The 9,167-nt window shown below is 41.6% G+C and overlaps 1 protein-coding gene across 1 annotated transcript in view; it reads right to left on the reverse strand.

Annotated features, from left to right (window-relative positions):
- The window catches only part of LOC143034153 (uncharacterized), a 97,252-nt gene extending 90,545 nt beyond the window's left edge, over window positions 1-6,707 (reverse strand). Inside the window, exon 1 of the mRNA XM_076200098.1 lies at window positions 6,370-6,707. Within this exon, the coding sequence (XP_076056213.1) occupies window positions 6,370-6,447 (78 nt within the window). The 5' untranslated portion in view covers window positions 6,448-6,707. The remainder of the gene's footprint in view (window positions 1-6,369) is intronic.
- Window positions 6,708-9,167: the final 2,460 nt, after the last annotated feature.

The raw sequence follows: 9,167 nt of genomic DNA on the forward strand, positions 1-9,167 counted from the left end.
GAGGAGGACTGTGGTACAAACAGTGTGGCCTCCCCCCCCCCCCACGTGTCTCTCTACGATACGAAATCCCCACAGGTTATGTCCTCTCCAGTTCCTTTTCTCTCTTTCTGTCTGTTTCCTGAATGCACAAAGCAACTAGCGACAACCAGAGCTTCTGTCTGTGTGGAAACTATTGCGCAGAGGAGGGATTTAAGGTAGAAGAGCAAAAATCAAATGTAATTATCATTCTTTTCCGAGTGGGAATTCTTTTTCCAGTCACAAGAAAATGGCATCAAACATATGCAGTCCATACCTCATACGGGGTCTTATTTTGTAGCGCAATAGTAGGACTTTTTCTGTGTGTACGTGTGCGTTCTCCCTGAGCGTTTGCGGGGCATATTTTTTCAGTGTCTTCTCGTCTTAATCGCTAATTTAGTGGTCAGTATGTTTGTAGTGGAGTGGCGGTCGCCTATGATGGGGACAGTTGCTCGTTTGTTAGACCTGTCGGTTGAGTATAGGTTGCGCGCGCCCGCAAGCGCCCTGGTATGCCGACACACCCTCCCTCCCTTGACCCTCCTCGCTCATACTGACGGTTGGACCCCTTGTGACGACTTGAAGGAGATTATCTCTCTCTCTCTCTCTGCCTCCTTCCCTCCCTCCCTCCCTCTCCCGCTCTCATTTCGTGATTGCTTTATGACACAACAGACACAGTTTTTACCAAATAAAGTAGAAGAACGTAGGTAACCTAAATGGTTCACACGAGAAATAGGAAGAGTGATTAAAGATAGGGAAGGTTCTTATCGCCACTATAAGGCAAACCGTAACGGTTTTGCCTTCAAGAATACATCGGCTTGACAAGCGGATTAAGATAATGATAGAAGCAACAAAACGATGTGATGAGCAGAGGGTGGCAGCATATTGCAAGGCCAACCCCAAGGAGTTCTTGAAATACGTTAACAGCAGAAAAACGAATTAGAAACAAAATTGGTCCTTTGCGTGACTGTGGTGGAACGCTTCAGAACACAGACCTTGAGATGGCTGATATTCTCAACTCACACATTTTTTCAGTATTCGCTGAGGAAACGGAGAGTGCAATCCAGTTCTGGTACACGAGGGAGAATCCATAGAGTGTAATCAGTGGACGAATATCGAAGTCTTAGCTAGACTAGACAAACTTAGCGCAAACAAGTATCCCGGTCCAGATGGATTCCTGCCAAAGCTACTGCGGGAGATTCGCGAGCAGTTGGCTCCCCACCTAGTGGAGATCTTCAATAAGTCTCTGCGGACAGAAGTGCCTAGGGACTAGCGGGAGGCAAACGTGACTCCTATATTTAAGAAAGGGAATCGTGCAAATCAAGGAAATTACTGACCTATCAGCCTTACTTTCATAAAAGGGAAGATACTGGAAGGCGTCATTGTAGATAGAATAGTCGAATTTCTGGAGGGAAACAACCTGTTATTAGATTCGCACCATGGTTTTCGGTGTCACAGATCATGTTTAACCAACCGGATAGATTTCTTCCATGTCATTCTTCAAGAATACAACAGGAACAGAGCAATCGACATAATTTATCTCGACTTCCAAAATGTCTTTGATAAGGTACCTTATAAGAGGCTAATGTCGAAAGTTTGAGCCATGGATATTAGAGAAGCAGTATTAAATATGATTGAAGCCTGGTTGAAATATAGAAGACAGCGTGTAGCTGGTCTCCTGTTACCAGTGGAGTACCCCAAGGACCTGTTTGAGATCCATTCCTCTTCAATATTAGACACATGGGCTACCAGATGCGCCTTAATGCCTTGGGGCTCTTTTCTCTAGAAACGAGGAGACTGCGAAGACAGTTAATAGAGGTTTTCAAAATACTTTAAGGATTTGATAACAGTGACTATCGAAATCTCTTCAGCTTGAACGTGAATGCCACCCGCAATCATGGGTGGAAGCTTGATTCCCCTCTTTAATCTTGTGACAAGGTTGGTGACTTTTTATCTATAAAATGTGCAACACTTGGAACAGACTGCCAAAGGATGTGGTAAACAGTTTTCTTAGCTGAGCAGTTCAAAAATAGGTTAGACAAGGTGGTACAGACATTAGTGTAAATACTAGTGCGAATCTACGGTAACCTTTTAACGGTACCTCATCGGTATGGGTTGTAAAACCTTTATTTACAAAGATTCCTTGTAACTCTCTCTCTTCCTTTCTCTGTTTCTTTCTGCCTCTCTCTCTCTCTTTCTCAGTCTCTGTTTTTTTTCTGCTTTTGATTCTGTCTCTTTTCCTTTCTCTCTCTCCCTCTCTCTCTTTTTGTTTCTCTCCCTGTCTCTCTTTCTCTCTCCCTCTTCTCTTCTCACCTTTTCTCTCTCTCTCAGTCTCTTCCTCCCTTTTTCTCTTCCCTTTTATCTCTCATTTGTTTCTATCTCTCTTCTCTTCTTTCTCTCTCTCCTCTCTCTGCTTTTGTCTCTCTCCCTGTCTTTCTCTCTCCCTCTTCTCTTCTCACCTTTTCTCTCTCTTTCTCAGTCTCTGCCTTTCTTTTTCTCTTCCCTTCTATCTCTCACTCTTCTTTTCTCTCTCCCATCTTCCTCGCAACATCGCCAAGCGTTTACGCCTTCGCTTCGTCCATCACTTGGCCTTGAGGCGCAATCATCTTCGACTCTCAAATTTACAGAGGAGCCTCCACGACCATTTGTTAGGTTCAGGAGCACATTTTTCTTGTTAGTTGTGGTTTCTTTGCACGAAGTAAACCGATCATGAACAAAGATGTCTCTGTTAAGTTGTCATGACGAGGACACTGACGTGTAATAAACTAAGACGTCCAAAAAGGAACAACTTCTCAAGCAAATAGGTGAGGTAGACAGGCAGATGATAAGTACATAGCCTGACTATGAAGCGTTAGATGTCGAACAAGGAAGGACTTAACAAAAGAACATGCATATGAATATAAGTCATTCCTTAAACGCAATTTTACACCCACACGTACATACACGCATGCGTGCGCGTACGCACTCACACACACACGAAGTCGGCTATCACCGGACGGTTGCTCTATTCAACTGAGGGAATTAAACTCCCCCCTTCCTCCCCCCCCCACCCCTGCACGCGCTCTTTCAGGATTAGTCCGTCCCACCTGAGCATGAAATCACTCACATGGGAAATTCTAGTGTACCAGTGGTTCAGATCCGTTCAAAGGCGAGGCGGACGAAGAAGTCTGGAGAACTTCTCCAATCGACTGACGTGTTTTTCTTTGTGATTGTGCTCCGAGAGACTCTCCCTATCAGCGGAGGGACAAAATACCCCGCAGATGAGGGTCGTCGGACAGCTAGCCTCATTCTGACGATGGGTGACGACGGGGACGATGGAGGCGGCAACGACGCTTCGGGATCGGACTGTGCAGGTGAAGTTCCAGGATCCAGCTGCTGCTGCTGCACTTTCACTCGAGACCTGCGCCCACATCTGGTGCGTGTGGGCGTCGAGGTCAGACCGAGGGGAAAGGGAACGACAGGCCCGCAGCCCTGGCGCTGCTGCTGCGTTGCCTGTGATGGGCGCGACAGGAGACTCGGTGACATCTACAACGGGAGAGGGTCGGGGTGGGGGGAAAGGACGCCACAGACACGAGGACTTCCATTAACCCGTCGGACGCTTTATCGGAGGGGCGACGAATTACCATGCTCCACGACTGCTGGATTTGATTATTTGAAAGATTTCAATACAAGTAGGGATTGTTCCATAATAGTTACAGCACCGAAGCGAATAAAAGATTCGTTGAATATGCTACAACGCCTAGCTGGTGGAAGATTTCAGAATATGTACATATATGTGTATATATATATATATATATATATATATATATATATATATATGTATATATATGTATACTATATGTATATATATATATATATATATATATATATATATATGTATACTATATGTATATATATATATATATATATATATATATATATACATAAGTTCATATCTAGTTATAGCTCTTTTAGACGCTATGTGTGGCAACATTGTAGTAGATTGGACTCTAAATATAGGGACCCGGAATCGAAGCTACATGTGACTGCTGCATTATATATATATATATATATATATATATATATATATATATATATATATATATATATATATATATATATGTATATATATATATATATATATATATATATATATATATATATATATATACTAGCCAAATTACTCGGGCGTTACTCCAAGTTCATGAATAATCCCTAACCTAACCATACCTAACTTAGTCCTAACCAAAACAATATTTTTTAAATTAAATATAGCTTTAAACACTCCCCCTCCCAGGTGTGCGCACCCCAACCCGAAGGTTGGGAAACTCTAGTTTGAAAATACATGCATACACAAACACAAATATCATGTACACATTCTTTTGCGTACGTGTGTGTGTTTGTGGATTGACAATAAATGTCAACAGCTACAAGGTGAAGAAATGCATCTCGTTTATCTATCTTCAGAATATATATGGTTATAGGGGTTTATTTGCAAAAACTTAGGAATAGTTTGTGAATAATCAATTACCGCCAGCAGGAAGATTAAATGAAAATAACCAATATTTCAACATTTGGTAAAATTATACAATCATTTTACATTTACATGTTTGTTTTTTCTTACAAAAGCTATCATGGTTTATGGTAACATTAATTTCACAAATATAGATAATATTTATTAACACATACAATGGTTTGCTTAATCATATTAATTCTTATATCACACAAATAATACGCAACTTAAGGGGAGACTATAGTAGTGGCGTGTTCCTTAACCCTAACCAAAATAATTTTGGGGGGGAAATGAAATATAGTTATCCAAGTATCTGCAGTGATAGGGTATCAGAAAATATATGGTTGTGGGGGTCTATCTTCAAAACCCTGGGAGGAGTTCGTATACAAATAAACAAACAAATAAACAAACAGACAGAGCCTACTACTTTATTATAATAGATGTGTGTGTGTGTGTGTGTGCGTGTGTGTGTTTGTTTGTGTGTGTGTGTGTGTGTGTATGTGTATGCATAGGTATATACATATGTATATGCATATGTACGAGTATATATATATATATATATATATATATATATATATATATATATATATATATATATATATATATATATAAAGGCTTTTGCTCTAATCCAGGTTAGGCCAGGTCAGTGTCTCCTAGCTAGAATTCGGGTCAAGAAGGGGCAAAGTCCAACCTCGACAACCCCCTTTTGTGCCCCACGCGCGCTCCCTGAGGATTCTGTTCCCGTAAACGGCGCCTCGCGATTTCACTTAGCTAAAGTAGTGATTCTTAACCTGGGGCACCTGTTCCCCCAAGGAGTAAGAAACCTTAACCCTGGGGGTTACGAGACATGATAGCCAGTGCAATGGTACTGTATATTTACCATGAGAAAGCATAATGTGCATTCATTGTACCCCACTAATTGGCATTTCTAATTTGAAATAAAAAAGTACCTTTGTTCGGTAATTGAATATATCTAATAATTTCTCAGCAAGGTTTGTATGACTAATGCTTTTCATATGTTTGTTTTGTATTTATATTGGATGGGGGTGCGAGAACATTTTCTGAGATATCAAGTGGTACCAAGGGCACTGACAAAGGGTAAGAACCACTGAGCTATAGGGAGAGTCCTTGACTTGACGTGGTTCAAGGAACCGTATTTGTTTGTTTTTTTTAAGCGTTCGAATACTTTCTACCGAATAGATATTGTCAGTTTATCAAATCAAAGAAAATGAGAGAGAGAGAGAGAGAGAGAGAGAGAGAGAGAGAGAGAGAGAGAGAGAGAGAGAGAGAGAGAGAGAGAGAGAGAGAGAGAGGTGTGGAGGGAAACGGGTTACCAGAGAAGAAGAAACTATTAGGAATGGCCAACCGACAGAGAAGCAATTCATCGAGGGACAGCACTTTCGGCTGTCATTCCTTCGCTGCCGTTGGGAAGGGTACGGATAAAGGGGAGGAGGGTCATGGAAATAAAGAGAAGCGTCTGGTCAGAGTTAAGAGAAAATATCCATCCGACGCAGAATGGACCTTTCATCCTTTTCTGTCAAATTGTCAAAATTTTCTTTTTTATTTTCCTTTTTTATGTGTGTGTGTGGTTATCATAAATGGACACATCAAGAACATAAAATGGAATGGAGATATTTTTTTCTGTCAAATTGCCAGATTTTTCTATTTTATTTTTCAGTGTTATAATGGCCCTAAACTGGCATAAAATCTTTAAGTGTGTGTGTGTGTGTGGTTATTATTAATAGACACATAAAGAACATAACATGGGACGGAGACATACATGTATAATATACAAATACCGCATATGCGAAAGACTCTTGCGGAAAGTCCTTGTTACAGTTTTCTGGCGAAAGAAGATCACGAACCTGCAGAGAAGTCCATGGGAAGGCGTGTCGGACTGGCTTCTTCCGACAGTCCCGCTTAGTCTTGAAGAGAATTCTCATGGTGGTGGTCGTCGTCGTCTCTTTCGTTTTATAGAGCCATCACTACAGTAATACCTTCAATTCACTCTTTAGCGTCACTTCAACACTAACTTAAGCCACGTTACAATTTTTTTTATTCCTCACTTGCTGTACAAGTCCTGGTTAACGAAGGTGTTGGTCGGAAGGATCGCGCAGAAGAGAACGAAGAAAACTGCGGCCCGACTGCTGGCTGCACGTGGGTGAGAGAGGAGCGTCGCAACGACGCGTGTACCCACCCTCATGCGTTGCGTCACACTGAGGCACCCGAGCCTCGGGTCGGCCCCATTTCCCTCGACACCCAACCCTCTGCCTCTCTGTTACTCGCTGGCAGCTCTGCCGCGTCCTCGCCGCCGCCCAAGTGACCTGACCTCCTCCTCCTCCTCCTCTTCCAGCGGCGTCGTTAGTGTCACTGCCTCTCGCTCGCTCGTTCGACTCCTGCTTTTGCGCCATCTGAGATCGACGGTGTTGCTCGGCGAGCTCGTGTTTGCACGTTTCCTTTCGCTCTCAGCAATTAACTCGTTGTCTTTCTTGGAGTATCACGCGCCTTGCGTAGAGTATCTATGTAACTTGATGCTTCTCTGTGTGTGTGTGTGTGTGTGTGTGTGTGTGTGTGTGTGTGTGTGTGTGTGTGTGTGTGTTTACTTGTTTTTAACTACCTATAATATGCATATCTGTCAACTGGACGTGTGCGCGTGCATAGCTAAAGAGAAAAGAGAAAGTGAGTTTGAGCGACTACTAATGGGCCAAGAGAAAACGGAACTGGCCCATACTTGGTAGTAACAGCCCGAGTCCCGTCGTTGCAGACAGACAGACAGGCAGACAGACAGTGACAAGGGATCACACAAGAATACAAATGCAACTCCCACAAGACACTGTGCAGACGAGCAAGGGAATCCGCTATTGTAGGAGAAACAGATATTTTGTCCTTTTGGCTCTGGTTTTGTTGACAACTTCTAGCCTCAACGGTACCACACCTATGCTATTTTGTTCTGCACCTACACATACACACTGACACACACACACCTACACACATACGACTCGGTGGCGCGGTTGGTAGAGCGCTGGACTGGGAAGTACGGTGGTGCTCGCAGTACATGGTTCGAATCCTGTCCAGGGCCGAAATTATTTCGGTATCGCTGCGCTTCGGGTCGTTACTCTGACTCTCGTGGGCGGGGAGTTGGGTGTGTGTGTGTGTGAAAGGTCATAGCGATCGGTCATACGAGCTCTGAGCTCTCTTCCGGGAGGGAAATAGCTGTCGATCACGAGTCCAACACGTGATCCAAAAGACCAAGGTGAATACACACACACACCTACACACACTCTCTCTCTCTCTCTCACACACACACACACATAAACACACATGAGACCAACATAAATTATCTGAATAGAAAATTGGAAAAGTGGAGATATGAAGACGGGGTCACATGACCAAAACCTGGTTCAAGGGATTCGCCCCCTTTGTGTGTCGCGGGGTTGGAGGTCGGGTGAGATTGCTTGCGTCACTCTAGTCCGGGTGACTGGAGGCATTTTCTCTCTCTCTCTCATTCATGCCCCCTTCGCCTCTGTTGTGATGACCAGCACTTCTATCCTTGGGGACACTATCGCAACAAAGTTGTGTTATACATATAAGTATATATATATATATATATATATATATATACATATATATATATATATATATATATATTATATATATATATATATATATACATATATATGGATGCGTTGTTAAAGTCAACAGCTGTGATGGCTATCACAGCTGTTGACTTTAACAATGCATGCATTATTAATGGGCTTGAGACTCTGGTTGTCTGGTAAGACCGAGCGTCGTAGGCTAGGGAACCGGACGCTAGACACAAAACTTGTTGCTTATACTAAGATATTAAAAACAAGCCAATTTATCACAGTAAATTGTGTTACTAATGATGAAACATTGAAAACAAGCTAAATTATCACATTATGTTATCGCAAACTTACGAAAAACTGCTTACCATTCATCGGGAGTTATGAAGAAAGCCAACACAATCTCACTTACTTCCTTTCGCAACATAAATAACCCACCTGATATATTTCTTATATCATTTAATGAGTGTATTACCTTTAAGAGGTACTTGTTCATTATCTAGATAAAAAAAAATTCCTAGAACTCCGAAAGGAATGTTAAACTTTCATCTGACTGTAGGGTTGCCAACTCTGTTAAGCTACAATAAAGGACATAAAATCTTTATTGATATTTATTCAAGTGCTCAAATTTTGATTCAGCTCCTATAGATCATAACAGATGCCAATATTAAATGCAGTTCAAAATAACATTTCTCTTACCTAAATGAAAATACAAAAACAAAACTGAGAAGACATTTATTTTGCCTTGATTAAAGGATTCGAATCTTTAAAACTATATTTGCCCTGGCTTTTTACTGCCTTCGGAAAATTTGTATCATCTTTGATGTTTTTAGCAAATTCCAAACAACTATCTTTTATGTTAAAATATATGAGAAGTTCATTCCTAATTAATTCAACAGAGCATCGGTTCCTTTCATATCCCCATTTGGATGACATTAAACTAAAAACTCTCACAATAAGATGGTGTTCCAGGAATTGATAGTACAAATTACAAAAGAAACTATTTTGAAAACATTGATACATTTAAAATCCATAGATTTCAAAATAAAATACCACTTTCTGCTTGCTGCTTTTGAGCT

Source organism: Oratosquilla oratoria, chromosome 17 (genome assembly GCF_046742065.1).
Source record: "Oratosquilla oratoria isolate Oo_2021 chromosome 17, ASM4674206v1, whole genome shotgun sequence".
Lineage (NCBI taxonomy): Eukaryota > Metazoa > Arthropoda > Malacostraca > Stomatopoda > Squillidae > Oratosquilla > Oratosquilla oratoria.